At 35.9% G+C, this 21,026-nt stretch overlaps 1 protein-coding gene across 2 annotated transcripts in view; it reads right to left on the reverse strand.

The window, feature by feature from the left end:
- Window positions 1-21,026, reverse strand: part of HACE1 (HECT domain and ankyrin repeat containing E3 ubiquitin protein ligase 1) — a 45,319-nt gene that overhangs the window by 14,209 nt on the left and 10,084 nt on the right. Inside the window, exons 7-19 of one of the 2 annotated variants that reach the window (XM_083368678.1) lie at window positions 20,215-20,297; window positions 19,638-19,734; window positions 18,650-18,751; window positions 18,204-18,310; window positions 17,329-17,479; window positions 15,233-15,561; window positions 14,105-14,173; window positions 10,279-10,366; window positions 6,872-6,983; window positions 6,691-6,788; window positions 5,834-5,921; window positions 3,962-4,111; window positions 3,007-3,203 (exon numbers count right to left, since the gene is read on the reverse strand). In XM_083368678.1, coding sequence (XP_083224804.1) covers window positions 3,007-3,203; window positions 3,962-4,111; window positions 5,834-5,921; window positions 6,691-6,788; window positions 6,872-6,983; window positions 10,279-10,366; window positions 14,105-14,173; window positions 15,233-15,561; window positions 17,329-17,479; window positions 18,204-18,310; window positions 18,650-18,751; window positions 19,638-19,734; window positions 20,215-20,297 — 1,671 coding nt within the window. Of the gene's footprint in view, window positions 1-3,006; window positions 3,204-3,961; window positions 4,112-5,833; window positions 5,922-6,690; window positions 6,789-6,871; window positions 6,984-10,278; window positions 10,367-14,077; window positions 14,174-15,232; window positions 15,562-17,328; window positions 17,480-18,203; window positions 18,311-18,649; window positions 18,752-19,637; window positions 19,735-20,214; window positions 20,298-21,026 lie in introns of both variants that reach the window. The other variant, XM_083368677.1, reaches the window with a different exon arrangement.

A 21,026-nucleotide genomic window follows, 5' to 3' on the forward strand; every position in this document is an offset into this window, starting at 1 on the left:
GATAGGATATGTAGGCAGTAGCACAAGAATAAATTTATTGCCACAAATCACATTTAAATTTTATCCACGTCTAGGAAAAGAATGTGGACTCAGAATTAGGAAATACTGTTGCACCATATGAGGGTACACATGGATAATGTGTTTTGTACAATAGCACAATAACGTTGATTTTGGAATGAGATAAAATAAGTTTCATTATTTTCTTCTGTTATTGGTAGATAATCTATAAAAGCCTGAGAAATATTAGAAAGCCAAATATGGAGATCTTGGTGAAAGGTATATATAAATTTCTAATTTTAGAAAAAAGTATTATGTGCCAATATATTTAGAATTAAATTATATTTCCATGGAAAGGACTCAACAACTTTCCTTCAAAGCTCTTCCATTGAAGAGGTCATAACAGACTACTATGTATCCCCCATATTCCTCCCCATCTTGGAGAAGCCTACATTGAACATATTTAATTGTTGGCAAAACATTATTTCAGTTTCATTACACAGAGATGCCACGAAATGAGAGGATTTAACCTGAGCTTCAAATCTAATGTATTTCAGTTTCAAGTTAATTTAGAAAAACCATACTGCATGTATGGAATCATGTAAAAACCTTTTACTGTTTCTTTTTCAAGATCTTATCAACTCAATCCAAAAACAACTTTGTCTCTCCTTCTTCTCAGGCCATTCACTTGTTCCTCCTCTTCCTTCTCCTCCTTAAAATCTGATTCTCATTCATTCTCTCTATATAAGCTAACCTTCATCCCTTCAGGTCATTCATTTCTTTGGCATTTAGCGTAGATTCACTCAGCAGTCATATATTCTTGCCCTCTTCTTGTTTCATAACACACACAACCTAAGGAAACAATTCAGATGGCAACTTAACTTTTGTTTTTCGTACTTTCAAAGTATGAGTTGTGAATGAACTGATCCAAGTTCTTACAGTGTGTTGTTTTTTTGCTTCTTTCAGCAAACATTTATCCCTTTCAAAACACTGCACAGTACCCACAACATTCTACCAACATTTGCATACCTTAAAAGTTCCGTTTCCTCATTTTAGTAAATATTTAGTAAAAAATCATGTACGTGCTTTAGCTTTTTGTCAGTATGATCTAAGATTTTTCAAGCAGGGTAAACATAGTGAGCTGCCCTTCACAAGGCAACAGCTACAATACTGAAGATGGAGCATCTCTACACAGATGTCCCCATTTTATTTTATTTATTTTAATTCCATTTATATCCCGCCCTTCTCCGAAGACTCAGGGTGGCTTTACAAACTTAGCAGGGGAAACCGCAATTTATAGCTGTCTATTGCAATGGAAATATTTAAAAATTATATCTCTCTAACCACATAAATCATTAAGTAACTTTTCCCTCAGAATCAAACTGGCACTAAAGATATTTCAAGGTTTCCTCAATAACTAAAACTAATAAAGAGAGGGAAAGTCAGGAGACATATGATAAGAAAGAGGTGATTTTTCTTTTCAAATCCGTAGTTTAATGAAAACATGCAGGAATAGACATGTCTATTCATCTTTCAGTGTAGAATTCCAGTTTTTTGCATATTCTAGTAATTATGACAACTGTGAATTCTAGTTGTGGCTGGTATTTTTTTATTATTATTTTTTTTCACAAACCTTCAGATAACAATCAGATTCACTTCAGGATTTGCTTATTCTCCGATATGCCTATTCCAACATAGTTCTCCAAACACCTGAATCCATACCTTTGCATCACCTGCAGAATATGGAACTAGCTTCCATAAATCACTCACGCTGATCAAGATCAAATACCAAATAAACAAATAATAAATGGTTGTGACATTACAAAAGCTAAAAGGGAGGAGATAAAAATAAAGAGACACCAAGTGGTCACTAACTAGCATGGCAATTGGTTAGTCCAACAAAATGCAGTTATTACACGAAAGACAAAATGGAAAAGAAACAGCAGACTGTGAAAGATCCTTTGCCAATACTTCATAATGGTACCAAGTGTATTGCCACAAAAATCTTACAAAAATATAATTGTTTTAATTATATTTAATCTACACCATGTGCAATCTACACTATTTAAAGCCATACCAAAACCATACCTTTTCTATACATCCTTAGTAAAGTAAAAATGAAATATCTGTTATATGTTTCACTCATCAAGAGTAAACCTGTATCCAGATTAGTTAATCATAGATTAGACTCACAAAAATCTACAGGAGTTTAAATTAGTTATCATGAACTTATTCCATATCATTGCATGGATTTAATCTAAACAAACCTCATTCTAATTTTGACCAACTGAACTCATATGGTATTATATGCATCTTCCTGACAGACATACAAGATTTGGCAACCTGCAATAAATGTACATAGGAAGACATACATATGGATTTTTAGTTTTAAATCTGATAAATATCTATTGAAAATGGAATATGATCAAAACTTTTCAGCAATGCCTTTGCCACTGAAATCAATGGAAATAACATTACGTATGCACTCAACCCTAGGAAGCAGACAATGGCAAACCACTTCTGAAATCTTGCTAAGAAAACTTCAGTACAACACCTACTTGAAGGCACAAATTAAAAAAAAAACTACACCAAACAAGTTTCTAAAGACTTTAAAAAGGCTATTAATATGACATGAAAATAAAAGTTGTATAAAGTAGTGGCATGTAAACAGAAATCTAGGACTGAATTGCTTCTCAAAGCATAGATAAGAAAGGGGAATGAGAGTACTATTAAAGAAGCGGCACAGAAGAAAGCTACATATGTTTTATTGTTTTATTATACACTGCCCCTTCAGAACCGATGAAGGAATATGCCTGGCATATTTAATAAACAGACTCTGTATGATACCTCATAACAATAGGTAGCCATGGCTGCTTCTTATTTCTGGTTTAATTTCTCAACACACTAGGAAAAAGCTGCCTATTAGAACCAACTTTGCAATTAGTATACCAGTTGAAGGGGGCTACCTTTCAGAATCACCCCAGACAAATGTAATCCCAAATGACTCACTTTGTTCTCCTGTGTGACAATTATGCTTGCACCACCCGGCTTCAAAGGCACTTCTTCCATTGCTCCAAATACATCCGTTTCCACCGAGAAGGTCAGCTCTAACCCCAAGTCATTGATATCATTGTCTAGAATCCACTGCAAGTTCTTTGCATACTCTGGATCAATAGATGCCACATCCTGATAGTTTACAGGAATACCTTGGAGACAATGCAAACAAAATTCAGTTTGCCTGCTGAAATGGTTTCATTTGTGGTCAATGTCTGCCCTCTACAGACTTTCTGAAACAACACAGGGTGAAAGAGATTACCTTCAGGAAAGTGATTTATTACAAGCCGTTCTGTTGCCATGAAATTATTGTTAACTGGTTGACAACTAAAGCTACACTATATAGGCTACTGCTGTGCTTAAGAGCAGAACACTAAGAAAAAGCCTCTTGCAAATCTAAAGGATTCACAAAAGATGGGCTTTTATACTTAGCCTGCCACTTTCAGCTTCGGAGCCATTTGTAATACGTCCATCACATTAGCTAACTAATCCTAACTGCTATAATATCTACCGGTACATAAATATTTTTTTACATGAAAAGCATTTATAAAAGCACTACATTGATGCTAATTGGTGCCATCAGATGTTTAACTATCATTACAGCTAGATGGGAAGCTTAAAGCTTTATATACATATACATATACATATACATATACATATACATATACATATACATATACATATACATATACATATATATATATATATATATATATATATATATATATATATATATATATATATATATATATATATATATTGTTGCTTTTGTAGTAATGCTGCAGCTCTCATTAAGCACAGTAATAGAGCATGGAAGAGGCTTAAATAACACAATACAATTAACTTTTAGAGGCCTTTATTATCCACTAGACATCTCAACAAAACCATTAACATTTTAATAGAATCATACCAAGAATATGCTTGTAAAATGATCTTGTGAAGTAAATGTTGACTAGTTGTCTGTGATTAAGAGCTAAACCCAAGATTTGTCCAGCAAATCTAAAATAGTTCAAGTGATCAGGATTCACAGAAGAGTTGCTATTGGGCTGGAAAGTTGTTCCTTTAAAAAAAATAATAGATTAAATTTATGGCTTTTAAAACATCAGTCACTTTATATTACAGACTTTTGTTTTGTTTTTTTGTTTTGTTTTTGAGATTCAGAATAATGTACAAAATGAAGTGATAAAAATACACTTTTCTCCAGAACAAAAAAAATACAATAAAGGAGAAAACAAATATATTTCAGATGTACAATCCTGGTTTCAAATAAAAAATGATTTTTACCAATAGATTTCTAATCATCCCACCTGTAGCAATAAAAATAGATTCAAAAAGCATAGTATACGATTTTTGTGGACCCTCATACATATTATACATATGTTACATCATTATACAGGGTCATCCTCAGTGGCAGATATACACCTGGTCAATGTTAAAAGGCTACAGGTAAATTGGATGCAAAATATATATCTCACAGTTGATGACTAAGTTTAAAATATATAAAATAACTAGGAAGAATTCATCAATCAACGTAGATAAACATTATGACATAGTTAATCAATAACCATAATAGGATGAAAACCTCTTCTGCTCATTCCACAGGTGACAATCTTAAAATTTGAATTTTTAAGGCACCACAGACTTTGTCGATTTTCTAATTTCACTTGTCATTGTACAAATTACAACTGCCCCATTTCAGCAGCCGTAACGGTGGCTTTCCTGCCTTCTCTGCCAAAACTACCAAATTTCAAGACTGGAGAGAGGGAATTATTCCTTTAAAATGTACAATATTCTCACTTTCTATGCACCTCTGATTTTGTCAATATCTTCAGATTAAGAAAAGACCAGTCAAAAAATTGTAATCAAAAGTTTGGGATTAGTAGTCTGGCCACTTGATTCTGAATCTAAAGGCCTGAAAGCAGCCATTACAGGTAATCCTTGACTTACAACAGTTCATTCAGTGATCATTTGAAGTTACAACGGCACTGAAAAAAGTGAATTATGACCGCTTTTCACACTTAGAACCATCACAGCATCCCCATGGTCACATGATCAAAATTCAGACACTTGGCAACTGACTCATATTTATGACGGTTGAAGTGTCCCGGGAGGGGGGTCATGTGATCACCTTTTGCAACCTTCTGATAAGCAAAGTCAATGGGGAAAACAGATTCACTTAACAACCGTGTCACTAACTTAATAACTGCAGTGATTCACTATTCATTCTACTCATGCAGCAGTTAAAAATCACAGAACTAGCCACTAGAATACATTTAAAACTATTTCTTTGCATCAGGCACTGATCACGGCGCAGGTGGGTAGATTCTGCGCAGCAGCATTGGGGATTCGCCAGAAACCTAAACAAACATTTTAGATCTTTTTAATAATCTTTTATAATTAATTTTATTATGTGTTTTTATACATTAGGCTATACTCAATGTATTTTTATTGTCAGGTCAGTATGATTCAGTTTTTCTGAAGGTTGCTAGGTTTTGTTATGCTGTCTGTAAAACTAAGCAGACCTTGGTCACCCATTGATTAGATCATTAATTGTAATATATTGCTATATCTCCTTGTGTTCCTTCTGTTTAGTTTTATTTGAATGTTTATGTGTTGGCCTTTGGCTGTAATAATAAATTGATTGATTGATTGATTGATTGATTGATTGGATCTTGTAAACCATAAGAAAATTTAGAGCAAAAATGTATTTCTGGGGAGAGATTCAGTTAAATATTTTAGATGAACTATAAGTATTGTAACCTAAAGAAAGACACCAACATACCATCGGCTGATTGAGTAAAAAGGGCGTAATCTGGGTTAACAATCTCATTGGAAAGGATATCAAACCATTCACGTACCACCCCTTGACCCTAGAAGCAAAACATATATATAGTATTACATATGCATAATTTAAAATATGCTAAGATGTTCATTATCAGTATAAAATGGCTTGCATTTCGGGTGCTTGGCAACCAACTCATATTTATGACCGTTTGCAGTGACCCATGGACACATGACCACAATTTATATTTTTTTACCAATTTCCAGCCGCCCCCCCGAAAAAAAAAGCCCATTCAAAAGTATGGATTCGCTTAACAACCACATGGTTGACTTAATGAATGCAGTAATTCAATTTATGACTGTTGTAAAAACGTTCATAAAATTGAGCCCAATCACCTGGTTCCCCGGACTTACAACTGTTACTGCTTATGACCCAAATTCTGACCTCCACTGTGGTGGTCAGTTGTTCTGTACTGGACCTTCAAGGACAAGAATAGAGCTGCCATGGAAATTACGAACTTCTGACCCCTCTTTTAAGAAGTTATGGCTCAAACCTGATTAACAACCACCCAGTGCTTTCGAACAAGACCCAAGCATTAGCACCAGATATATAGCCCTTTGTAAAGGACAACTAACAGGAGGTTAGAAGTAACACACAATTCTGTTATTAATCTTTGCTTTCAGAAATATTTGTGTTTTGAAATGTCTACCTCAAGCCCATTTCAACAGCCAAGGAGTTTTTTTCTCCTTCATTTAACACAAATTTTATAACAATTTTTGAACAATTTCTATCCTAAGGAAACTACACTCCTAAAAACTACATCTTACAATTATTATCAAGTATATAATGTTACTCACCATGCCTTCTTCACCATGGAAACGTACAGCAATTCCTTGCTTCAACTTTACACAACTTGCTTTAGATACAACCTCACAGCTGCTCCTAAAAATAGAATCTAAATATGAAAAACGTTAATTTCTCACTTTTGTTCAATATGTAAGTATTTAATACAAAGAATATTACACACATGAACCTTACCTCTATGAACTAATAGAATGTCACTTTCACTTACAGGCCTATGAACCATGTCAGAATCCGGTTGTCCAGAATGCAAGTGTTCATAAAACCATTCACAGCGATCTTTAAATGGCTAAGGAGAATATGCAAGAATAAATGTTTGATTTATCAGGCGGGGTAGAATTAAAAGTAGAAACACTAAGACAAAGATTATGATTTCTGTGCAAAAATTCAGCATAATGTTTGTTTCTTAGAAGACATTCAAACAGCATTATTACAAAATGTTTTGAAAGACTCCCATCATTTGGAAGGATGTCTTTCACAATGCCTAATAAGATATAAAAGGGCAAAGCTATCTTGGACATAGGGAATTAGCAAAATAGTTCGGTTGACTCATCCCACTGATTACACAGCAAACAACTTTTTCAGAGGCAACTGAAAAAACCTGGGAGAATCAAAGGCTGCAAAGTGAGTTAGGCCACACAATGAGGACCCAGATTACTCAATGACAACAATCTGTCCAGGCCCTGAGGCAGCAAAATACTGGCAAAATATACTCAATTTTGGTTTCATCTGTCCACAGTATATTTTGCCAGTAGTGCTGTGGAACATCCAGGTGCTCTTTTGCAAACTTCAAACGTGGACAGATGAAACCAAAATTGAGTTGTTTGGGAAAAACACACAACACTATGTGTGGAGAAAAAAAGGCACAGCACACCAACATCAAAACCTCATCCCCACTGTAAAACATGGCGGAGCATCATGTTTTGGGGCTGCTTTGCTGCCTCAGGGCCTGGACGGATTGTTGTCATTGATGGGAAAATGAATTCCAGAGTTTATCAGGACATTTTGCAGGAAAACGTACGACCATCTGTCCGCCAACTGAAGCTCCGCAGAGGATGGGTGATGCAACAGGACAATGACCCCAAAGCATACAAGTAATTCAACAAAACAATGGCTTCAACAGAACAGAATACGCCTTCTGGAGTGGCCCAGTCAGAGTCCTGACCTCAACCCGATTGAAATGCTGTGGCATGACCTTAAGAGAGCGATTCACACCAGACATCCCAAGAATATTGCTACACTGAAACAGTTTTGTGAAGAGGAGTGGTCCAAAATTACTCCAGATCATTGTGCAGGTCTGATCTGCAACTACAGGAAACATTTGGTTGAGGTTATTGCTGCCAAAGGAGGGTCAACCAGTTATTAAGTCCAAAGGCTCACATACTTTTTCCACCCTGCACTGTGAATGTTTCCATCTTATGTTCAATTAAAACATGACAACAGCTAATGTTTGTGTAGTATTATTTTAAGCAGACTGTGTTTTTCTATTGTTGTGACTTACATGATGTTTAGAGCGCATTTTATGGCCAATTCATGCAAAAAACCACGTAATCCCAAAGGGTTCACATACTTTTTCTTGCAACTGTACATAGAATGAAGGCTATTGCTAAGCACATTGATTTGTGCTTCTTAGATTGTAAGCCGCCCTGAGTCTTCGGAGAAGGGCGGGATATAAATGGGATTAAAAAAAAAAACAAATAGTTGTGCTTGGTTTAGGAAGGTCTTTGAGCAGGATCTTCGGAGGGGGGGGGTTCTCCATGATATGAATTTGCAATACATTTTTAACTTGTTCCTCACTTCCAATTTTCTGCAATCTCAATCAGAGGAATCCCAAAGGCTGCAAAGTGGGAGAGGGGCAGTTGGGAGTAATTCCCACTCTTGAAAATATACCGTATTTTCCGGCGTATAAGACTGGGCGTATAAGACGACCCCCTACATTTCCTGTTAAATTATAGGGTTTGGGCTATACTCGCCGTATAAGACTACCCCTCTTCCAACACACACCAAATAAAAATTAAAAAACATCAGATTTGATTTTAATATGGTAATTTTAATTCAAATGCTTATGACATGCAGGTACTTAGTAGGAAAACTGTCACTTACAAACATAAGGCTGTTTGTCATCAAACATGTAAACATAAAACAGTGCAAGTGGATTAAACTTTTCCTAATTCACTCTAAAGCTTTCCCTGCGCAGGCCAAATGGGAGATCCACTCCAGGTTTTCCAGCCAGCCCGCCCAGTTCCTGAGTCAAATGTGTCCTTAGAGCTAAGCAGCTGCTCTGGCTGCTGCATTCCCCACCTGCCTTTCAAGTTGGGATAGACTGCAGCTGCTCTTCAACTTTAGAAGGAAAGACGCCCAGACCCCAGCCTGTAAAAAATCACAGGCTGCAGCTTCTTCTCCAATTGGTCCCGCTTTCCCTGCGCAGACCAAATGGGAGATCCGCTCCAGGTTTTCCAGCCAGCCCTGTCCCTAAAGTTTCAGCACCTAGCGTATAAGACGACCCCTTACTTTTGAGAAGATTTTCATGGGTTAAAAAGTCATCTTATACGCCAGAAAATATGGTAGATTGTCCTTCTCCTGCTTAAAATCTTTGCATAGGTGACAAATTATCCCTTGTCATTTGGAAGAAAATAACTCTAGCCCAACTACATTTTTCTTCCTTAAGATTTCTACGGTAATTTTTGGCATTTTAGTCTTCAACCAGAGGCAGCACATCTTGCTTATATCTTCAATCAATTTCAAACTAATAATCAAACTCATCAATCTCCTCTTATCCTGCATCAATGTTTAGCGCATAAACTTGAATAATCTTCATAAAGCGTTATCCAAGAACTCTGATTATTATTCTGCCAGTAATTGAATTTTAGTTTCTTGCTAAACCAATCCTAATGATGAAAACACTGCCATTTCTTCGTTTTTCATGTCCTGAGAAATAAGCAGGGTGCTCTTCTGGCTGAAAGCATCCAGTTCCAGTCCATATTAACTTGCTGATAACTAAGATGTCAGTGAGTAATAGATGCATTTCATCTTTCATTGTGTTAAGCTTTCCCATGCTCGTGTTTCTTATATTCCACATTCCCCCCTTGATTTTGTATTTAGGGCTTCAGCTTTGCTTTTCTTGCACTGCAAAAATCAGCTAACAAACATTACAAAGGCTTTAATCTAACTGTGAAATAAATAATACCTCAGTAGCATGTTGAGTGCCATCATGTTAAGAGGCACATCATCTGGCACTATATCATCAATCATTTTATACTTTCTATCCATGTGGTTTAGCACTGCCTTCTCAATTCAGTATGAACTGATGCTTTTGCCATTGTCAGTAAAGTGATGGTCTGCTTCAAACATCTTTCTATATAGCTTCTGCCCAATATTGGTGCTTACTTCCTTTAGCTGGGCAGCTGGGATTACCTTTATTCCTTTGATCACCCTCCTGGGAGTATACAGCCTTGGCATGACTGTGGCATATACTATACTAATGACATTCTTCATTCATCCCTCCCAGGAGAACCACCACCACCATAAGGCTACACAGCATGACTTGAATGAGGAATTTTAAATTAGGCTTTGAATATATTTACCTGTGCTTTTATGATATGCATAAATCTGGACATGAGTTCAGGACACTCAAGAAGGAAATGGAAGTGATCAAATATAATTTCAGGATTTCTGGAAAAACAAACAAAATGGAATGGAGCTCACTAATTCAGGTCAAATATAGACCAACTCAGATGGAGTTTTTGCCTGTTTTAAATGCAAGAACAATTACAGTGAACTTCAATATTTACGTCTAAGAAGGAGCATGCGTGAAATAGAAAACTTGCATCAAACTCAGAATTAAACAGCTGAGTTGAAAAAGTTTTGTTGTAACCAGTGCTTTTTTTGTAAAAAAAAAAAAAGTGCCGGAACTCTCATCTTGGCGGGCACAGGAGGTGGGGGGGGCGCTACTACAGTCACAGGTGCGAAGGGTATTGGTGGCGGGCTCCCCCCCCAGGGCTGGAGCCGGCACAGCTGGTGCTGTGGGAGCAGCAGAGCCCACTCTATATGGCAGGGCTGCGCGGTGCGGACAGCGGAGGAGGTGCGGGCCAGGCGATGTTTTAATCTTATGGTTTTAAAAATACATTTTTTCTATTGTAAGTTTCCCCAAACCTCACCATGTGGATTGCACACAAATATTATATAATTGGTAAATAAAGGTAGAACATATGTTAAATATACATCAAATGATAATATGCTTCCCTACAAAGTCAATTCTTGCTCAATGACAGACCAAGGAGTTAACTCAGAAAGGCAAGAGGAAAATCTAGAAGAGGTCTGTGCAACTTGTAGAAGGGAAAGGCCCACAGTGATAGATTAAAAATCTTTGTGGTCTGAAAAGGAATGCTGGTGGGCTAATCAATGATTTGGTGACTAGAGGAGCATCTACAGTGTTGGAGTTCATGGTCATGGTAAGTCATGGAGGCACTAGGCAACATGACTTTCAGGGCAGCGGTGGTGATTTTATTACTTTTTTAAAAAAAGTCTGTGCTCTGTCCAAGGGTGCTTGGTAGGCTGCATGTACAGGCCTGGTCTAGAATTTATTTTGGAGCATTCAACTATCTGGAGCAGGCATGTCAAACTCATTTTGTTTGAGGCAACATTTTATAAAAGAATTGCCATTAATTTGTTTTAATAAAATAATTTAAATCAATTTTTCACTTGATTTCAAATTAAATATCATCAATATGCTGATGATACCCAGCTATTCATCTCCACCCCAAACCAACCCAGTGATGCCCTCGATGTGATGTCCCGTTGCCTGGAAGCGGTACAGATTTGGATGGGAGAAAACAGGCTTCGACTCAACCCGGCCAAGACTGAGTGGCTGTACATACCGTCATCTCGTTTAGTCCAAGAGGTTCCATCTCTGACTATAGGAGGAGAGATGTTACCTCCCATTGATAGAGCACGCAATCTGGGCGTCCTCCTAGATTCACGACTCAGTTTTGAAGATCATATTGGAGTCGTGGCTAGGGGGGCATTTGCACAGATTCGTCTTATATACCAATTGCGCCCCTTTTTGGACCGAGATGCCCTACGTACAGTCACCCACGCACTCGTTACCTCCCGTATTGATTACTGTAATGCTCTCTACATGGGGCTGCCCTTGAAGACCACCCGGAGGCTTCAGCTGGTGCAGAATGCAGCTGCACGGGTTGTGATGGGAGCACCCCGATACTCCCATATTACACCCCTCCTGCGTGAGCTGCATTGGCTACCAGTTGCCCTCCGGGTGAGATTTAAGGTACTTGTACTTACCTTTAAAGCCCTACATGGCTTAGGTCCGGGATACTTGCAGGACCATCTGCTGCCGGGAACAAATTCCCATCGTCCAGTACGCTCACACAGAGAAGGCCTCCTCAGGGTACCGTCAGCTAGGCAATGTCGGCTGGCAACCCCCAGGTGGAGGGCCTTCTCTGTGGGAGCACCAGCCCTATGGAATCAGCTCCCCCCTGAGCTTCGGATGGCCCAAAACCTCCAATCATTTCGCTGCGGCCTCAAAACACTCCTGTTCCACCAGGCTGACCTGGACTGACAGGCATTTTAATTAATTTATATGTAGAATTTTTAATTTATTTTTTAATTCTTTAATTTTAATTTATTGCACAGATGATTTCAATTTTATTTTTATCTTGATTTCTGTACTTATTATATGTTTTGTTGTTAGCCGCCCTGAGTCCTTCGGGAGATAGGGCGGGATATAAATCCCATCAATAAACAAACAAACAAACAAACAAATAAATAAATAAATAAATTATATTGGTTGACAATGAGATATTTTTTTAGTACAATTGCCAAATGCAATAAACTGGTTTTAGGTATATGTTACTGGAAGGAAAAGGCAATCCCTGCTGCATTACTGATCCCAGAGAAACATTTGCATGTATGCAGGTTAGGGTGCCATAGTTATGGATGAGAAGTATTGGTTGCAAAGTTGGCATTTCTGGATGTAATACAGATATTTTGGACTTGTTTTTGTTTCTTTGCATGTTTGATATTTTTAAAAAGGCATATGCTACTGACTACGCTTATGCACATATGTAACATGATCACTGTTTGTCCAAAGTTTTACTATACAGATAATAGCACCAGAAATTATTTTAGCCTTTTTAATAAATGTTGTTATTGAAGTTAAGCTCACCAGGAAAAACATCATATATTGTTATGTATATACTAGGTTAATTATTTAAAGACTGAAGTGCAACATAACTAGATTCTAAATAATCTATTTTTCAAAACACACAACAGTTCAAACAGTAAAAGTAAAGTCCAAATTAAGAATATTTCATTCTTAAGAATTGTTTAGATTCAAAATAGTTTTCAAGAGTGTACAAAAGATACTATTTTTTCTAGAATCAGCTAAATTAGACATATTACATTGAGAAAAATGTTTCTCATTTCTTTCCTGTTACCTTTGATTTCATTGCAGAGATGTTAACATAAGAAATAGATTATTTTGTTACCTAATTTTACCTTCCAAAAGTCAGAAGCAGATGAAAAATGTGAGGTTCTTTCCTGTTGGCTTTTTTGAATTAGCTGTTTTAGATTCTAAAAGTTTAGTTCCTAAAGAAGTAATCCTGTAAATAATTTTAATGTCCTCCTCTAATGCAGGCTCTTTTATGACTCAAGGACACCAATTCCCAGAATTCCTGAGCCAGCATGGCTCAGCTTGGAAACCTCTCCCTTTCCCCTCAGCATGGCTGGCTCAGGATTTCTGGGAGTTGAAGTCCACTAGTCATAAAAAAGAGCCAAGATTGCTAGCCCTGCAATAGGCTTAGGAAAGCCAATAAGGGAGCTGGGTTTTATTGTTGTTTTTTGTTTTGCAAAAAAAAGGTGCCGGAACGCCATTCTGAGCGTTCTATGAGAAAAAAAGCCCTGGTTGTAACATTCCAAGTTGGCTGATTCTAATAAAGCAATACTTGGAATCGCTCAAGTGTTCCACCTACGCCAGGGGTCGGCAACCTTGGCTCTTTTATGACTCGTGGACTTCAACTCCCAGAATTCCTGAGCCAGCCAGTTCAGGAATTCTGGGAGTTGAAGTCCACGAGTCATAAAAGAGCCAAGGTTGCCTACCCCTGACCTACACAAATCAATAGCAACTCAGAATAAGCCTCTTATTTCCAAAACTTTTCCCCCACAAGCACAAGAAGAGATGGGACAGTAGTCCACACTGGCTTTTTGTTACCTAATCAACAGTGGTTCATCAGATAATTTATAACATCCCTTTTGGGAATTATTTTAGAAAAGTTTCAAAAGAATAAAAATGTTTCCAAACTAAGAATCAGATAAGCATTCCAACCAGTTACCACAACTACTTTCACCGAGCTACGCGCAACTTACGAAGCATGTGTATTTCTGGTGACATACCGGTTTACAAAGCATTTAAGAACATTGTCGTTTTTGCAGACAAACTCTATGAAGCGAGGAGATGTCATTCTGCAACAAAAGTCCAAGCAGTTTAACAAAGAAACCAATGTCAAAAATAATAATTCATTGTAACATTTTCTTTCCAAGATATTTTAAAAAACTACCTTTGAAGCAGCTTCATTAAGGTTACCTTCTCTATATTAAAAAATTTTATCCATAAATGTTTTTGAAAGGATAATTTTAAAAATATGCATAAACTCTAATTTAATAAAGTAGATGGGCGAAAAAAGTTACAAAAACACTCAGCTATGGAAGCACTCCCAGAGGAAGGTTCAAACCCCTTTAATGGTCTAATAATCTAATTTGAACACTGGAAACATATTGTATAATGTTATTTTAAAATACAGCCCAGCAATTACAATTACATATACATAGATATTATATATATTGTACATATTATCACTGTGATAATACAAAGGATGAGATGATATACCGCACTTGCCCATAACTTGTTGGTTTAATCCACTGTGGTGTGTGAACCACGTCAATATGATGTATACATGACGTATAGTTAAATAACCGTGAGTTAATGGTATGTAAACCTACCCAGAGTTAACTCCATGGGGTCTTAAAGAGTTCTTTGGGGGAGCCCTAAATGAGTATAATTTTTGTGACATCCTTCCACCGGCTATGATGTTCTAAGAGTCTTATTAACTTGCTCTCATTCTTCACAGTTTTCCTATTTGACCTGCCTCCTGACAATTATGTGCATTCTCAAATAAATAAATGAGAAAGTGTAAATCCTTCTTTATCTTAACATTTACTTCTGGTGATTCTCTAGAATTCTGCTGGGATCATATATGGCTTCTGGTGACAGGACAGAGATCTCAGTATTCACAGCTTGATTATTTAACTCAGGCCTTGGGTTACAATGGCAATTGGGACCAAGATTGCAGCCGCTAAGCAATGTGGTAGAAAAGTGTGGGGTAACAATGTTTAGCAACAGCAATCCAGCCAGCCCCAGTTATCACTGTAACCCCAAGACATGCAGGTCACTGAGTGGGAAGCAGAGGAGAAACCAGGTTTTAAACGATCTGGAAGAAGGAAATGAAAAGCTCTGAAACTTACCCTTGAGGCATCTGACAAGAGCAACACATATAAAATGCTTGAATGACAGCACTCAGCCGGTTTGCTGTCACAGAAATAACATCTTGGCAGTCCACGTAAGCTTCCTGGGCACTGCCAACTTCACACATTTTAGATTCCTCTGTTTCCGCAGAAAGTGCATTCGTCTCACTTGAAGCTACTTCAAAAGTCGGGGTAAGAATACTATCTTCTTGGTGACTGGGTCCTTTTGGCTTCAGCAAGATAGAAGAAATGTTGGTTTTGTCCTTCATTAATTCTGCAGATATTAGGGCTAGCCATTCGTCTAATGAGTGCCAAAGTAATTCCAAAGGCTACCAAATATAAGTTAAGGGGATAAATTTTAGGTCAATTTACAATAGTTTACTATATGCATTTACTGATTTGAACACTGGCAATTCTAATGTATTTCCCTTTTTTAATTAAACAAGTAGGGAAGCCATTTCTTCTGGCATATCTCTGTTATGAAAAATAACCATTTTCCTGATAAATATTAAAATAAAATATTAAAAACAAATAAATGAGAGCCAGTATGATGTAGTGGTTAAATTGCTGGACTAGAAACTAAGAGACTGAGTTCTAATCCCGCTTTAGGCATGAAAATTGGCTGGGCAACTTTGAACCAGTTACTCTCTCTTAGCCAGGTTCACATCAAGCTTGGGCAACAAGCTAATTGATTAATTCCTGTTGCAACCAATCAATCAAAACTAGATTGATGTGGGGAAAATGTTGATCCTGCACTTGCTGGAAAGGAGGGGGAGGAGGAGGAGAAGGAGAAGAAGGAGAAGAAGATTATCTAAAATCCGGCAGTTAAAACCTAAAAGAATATCTACTACAGCAGAAAACATCAGAATGTTTCGTTCTCAATTCTTAAGAGATTGCAGATAAGCATACTTTGCAAATACCAAACAAATAATATATTCTGATATATACAAATGCCAATCATTTATCCATAATTTATAGGATAATTTATTTTTGTCATTAATTTATCAGTATGACAGCAAAGTATGAGTTGGACAAGTCAAACACTCTGATATTCAACTTCCAAAGAACAAAGTGTTTATACTGTTAAAAAGGATTGTAACTGAAGAGTTAATAAACAACAATGTCAAATTTCATTGTAATGAAGAATGAAATGCATTCTTTATGAAGCTGGATCAACATTTTCCATTTTGGTGTCCTTCAGACATTTCCTAGTCAAGCATTGCTAGCAATTCTGGGGGTTATTGGAGTCTTGATGGGTTAGACGCCTGCTGAAAAAATAGATCACAATTTCAAGAGTGTCCTATGGTCCCTTCACTTTCTGATTTCCCAAGTAACAACAGTAGTAAGAAGGCTGTTTGTAGAATTACATTTAGGGATTACTTCTATACCCTGATGCACTGAATGTTAGATAACTTGATTTATAAAATAAATGAAACAAGAAGTGAAAGTTTGGCTTCTTTTTTTGTTCATACAGTAACACAGTCATGTAACAATAATAAAGGCAAAGGGTAAAAACATATTTGAAACCTCATAAGTAACAAAGCCACAAATAAGCCGAATAAATATTCAATTGCAAGAAAAGTCACAGTATCAGACATATGAGAAACAGTTGTCATGCTTTTAGATAAGTAAAAATGTATGTATAAGTATTAGAAGATGATAGTTATGAAAATCATGTGCAAAAGGGAAATAATTAACTAGAAATTATAAATATTAAATCCTACACCAAAACCTATATCTAAGAGATCTACTGCCTCACACACAACATAGATATTTTCAAAGAAATAATAAAACATAAAAAATTCTAACCTTGTTTCCAACAGCCCAGATATTGTGCCGGATAAATTTGGGTCTAAGTAATTAAACTAATCAACTAAAGATATGCAATCTGCATAAACTTATCAACATCTTAAATAGAATGAACTTTAGATACATAAATATAAAACAGTAATGATTACAAGGGGAGAGAAAAATCTTAAATAGATATCAAACAAATTTATTTTCCTCTCATCTGGATTACCGTACACAAACACGATAACATTTCTCTCTATATTATCTATTTGTCTACTAATATCTAGTAGCATTACTTTTCTGACCTTGAACACTTGACTTCTTGGAGTTTTATTTCCATTGTAGCCCATATCATTTCCATTATTGGAAGTGGATGGACCAAGACGAAAGACATGGCAAAAAATCCTCACTATCCTCAACAGACTCTTCATCTGTGCCTCATAATTACTTGACAAACTGAAATAAAGCATAGGCAATTGTTCTAGTTAACAAAATGTATATAGAAAATTTATACTGCAGGAATGCAATAACTGTAATAAAGACTGAAGGCCCCATTCTCCAAAGCCATTTATATTTTTGGCCATATCCAAACATCAAAATACAGAGGAGTCATTTCACAAATCTCCTACTTTTTGACGGAGACTTTAAATAACATAGATAGGCTATCCAATCAATTACTATGCCATATTCCAGAAGTTCTCAACCTTTTCTTTATCACGGACCCCCTTCAAATACCTTCTGTGGCCACAGACCATGGCCCCCAAGACTTAACTCAAATTTAAATTGTAACATTTCTTCAAGCCTTCATGGACCCCCTGTGATGACACCACAGTCCCTCAGGTTGAGAATCACTGTCATATTCCATTTGCAAGGGACAAGAGCTCTATGCAGAAAATGATGCTAGTTCTGTATCCATATCTTGTATCTAATCCAAGCATCTGAATGGTACAGGTTGCTTATTCTTTATCGACATAAATATCATTAAAGCATTTCACACATTCAACCCCTTATTTTAGCTTTACTTCCTTTCCTCCATAAACAAGACCATTGTGTTTGTTCAGAAAATTCTAGCTGCTTCACTATTATCTTTGAATCTACGTAAGTTCAGCTTGATGGCAATTAGAATATACCATCGGAGGAAGAGGAGGGGGAGGAGGAGGAATAACAATAACTATGTTACCTAAGCAATTTATGGCCATTCGTAGTAGCTACTTCAGCAAGACCCGTTAAGATTTTAAGGTACTGGTTTTCATTCTGCTGAGATAAGTGTTCTAGGACTTGGCGCAACTGGTTATAAAAAGAAAAGTCATTAAGATTTATTATCACATTAGTTAACATAAGTAAGACTTAACATTTCAGCTACTAATAAGAGCTAGTTTATGTATGCATAGCTCTGTGGATATAACCCCCCCCCCCCTGAGTTTAAAGGAGGTTATTTTGTGCAGGTTATCAGGATAACACTATGAAAATGTATACCTATAAATTTGATTGAGATGCCTTTCCAGATAAACATATATAGAAACTGACGATTCATTTAGAATTTCATAGAAGAAAAAATGCATTTACTTAAAGGAAGCACCTACAGATCAATTTGTAGGTTCAACACAGGAGGAAAACTGAATTTACCATGTTTTCTCTAAGATCTTCATTTTGTGTCATTTGAATAATTGTTTGGAAAAGTCTAGGATGATGTTGTATTAGAACTTCACAAGTCTCTCCATAACCTCCCTGAAAAAAAAACAGTGTTTTCATATAAGCAGACAGTCCTACACATTCAAAAATTGTTTCTTAAATGCTGAAGATAACTGAAATATTTGATGAGATCTCACACAGGTGCAAATTTAAAAGAACCCATTACTAGGAAGGCAAGGCCATTTTTTTCAAAAACTCACAACTCACAGTCATGGAAGTGTTTTAGGTCACATCTCAAAATTTTAAAAAATCCTTTTTTTCAATTCTAAAATAGATACATTTCTCTTTCACCACAGTAAGGAATACTGATGACCAGAAAAATATATTTTCCACAATGTTACAATATAAAACAGTACTAACTTTATGCCAATTCAAGTCAAACTACTGGAAGGAATGGCTATGAATTTAGGCCTTTCCTTTGAAAAAACATAGATATAAATACACCCAGGCCGTGCATCATTTCCTGGTTATGCTAATAATATATTAGGACTATAATATTTCTCGGCTGCTATAATTAATTTTTATTTTTGTATTATGTTTTTAATCGGCTTTATTAAATGTTACTATTGTTTGCTGCCCAGACTTACTTGTTTGAGATGGGTGGCGTATAAATTGAACAAATGAATGAAGGAATGAATGAACAAATGAACAAATAATATGCCCAAAATATCTTGTGGAATTTCACCCATCTTTAATATTATTTTAGTTGAATATCTGGCAGTTACTAATATGGTTTTGGAGGTGATACCTGAACTATGTCTTGTGGGCACCATGTTGGTGGCCTCTATAGCAATCGTTCTTACATCATCTGTCAACACCTCCATAAAATGCTAAACAGCTGTGTTTACATGATTGATGATTACAATGACAATGAACAAGTACATTTAAATTGTCCATATATAAAGTTGAAACCAATTTATACCTGTACACAAAGGTCAAGTGGGGTGACTCCATTTTTGTCTGGCAAGTATTTGGCTCCTCTCATTAGGAGAATCTGTGCAGTGTCTCTTTGACCATGGCTATATAAAATAAAGAAACCTGATAAATTCTAGTTAATGCTGGCTTTGCTGTCACTCATTCTTTTCTACAATCCATAAAATATTTGATAAATAATATGTATTATTCTAAGGAAGTCTGAGTGAGAACTGATTAGGACATCCTTCACACAGAGGTTGGAAGAAAACATCTACTGTCGCTGCATTATTGTGAAAATCACAGATGAACTTAATTACACTACAATTATTACATAATCAATTTCATATAAATCTTTAATGAAACAAACAGAAAGGCAACTGTGAGGGCCTACTGTGAATAATTGGTCTCATTTGGCACAAGACAGTTTTAAGTCCAGCTAGGCCAAGACAATTGATGCAGTTGATTAAGAACAGGGGTGAGGAGGACAAAGCCAGCATTATATATACTTTGTCACTTTTGGTCGATTGCAATTTTAACACAAAGTATATTTCATGTAATGTTTAAAATGGCAGAACAAGTTATACCTGCAAGCAAAGTAGAGGGAAGTAGCTCCTGACACATTGGGCCTGTTAATATCTGCACCGCTATCTAAAAGACACTGAACAGTCTTTGAAAAAGAAAAAAATGAATGAAATAGATATATAAACATGATTTAAGCTTCAATCCTATGCTCTTTAGTTTCACTAAACTCAATTCAACTTATTTCCATTGCATGCAAACTTCCACAGGATTATGTTTTTACATTACCAAAAACATGTTTTCCAATAAAAAAGCCTTATATACTAAAATTAAAATTAAAAATTAAATTTATTTTCCTACCTTAGCTCTACATTTTAGACTTTATCACATAATCGTCAGAGTCACTGAGAGTGAGATGGCTTGCGTATAAATTTAGTAATAAATAAAAAAATAACAATGTTCATTAAAATTGAGAGATCAGTTAGATTACTAAGAATTAAATAATATCTTCCCAATGAATTAAGCCCCTTGTAAATAAGTATGTGTATCAATATTTACAATATTACAATATTGTAAAATGTTTTAACATAAACTGAGAATGTTGAGTATAAATTTAGTAATAAATAAAAAAATAACAATGTTCATTAAAATTGAGAGATCAGTTAGATTACTAAGAATTAAATAATATCTTCCCAATTGAGAGATCAGTTAGATTACTAAGAATTAAATAATATCTTCCCAATGAATTAAGCCCCTTGTAAATAAGTATGTGTATCAATATTTACAATATTACAATATTGTAAAATGTTTTAACATAAACTGAGAATGTTGCGTATAAATTTAGTAATAAATAAAAAATAACAATGTTCATTAAAAT

This window comes from Vipera ursinii, assembly GCF_947247035.1.
Source record: "Vipera ursinii genome assembly, chromosome: 1".
In the NCBI taxonomy this organism is placed as follows: Eukaryota; Metazoa; Chordata; class Lepidosauria; order Squamata; family Viperidae; genus Vipera; species Vipera ursinii.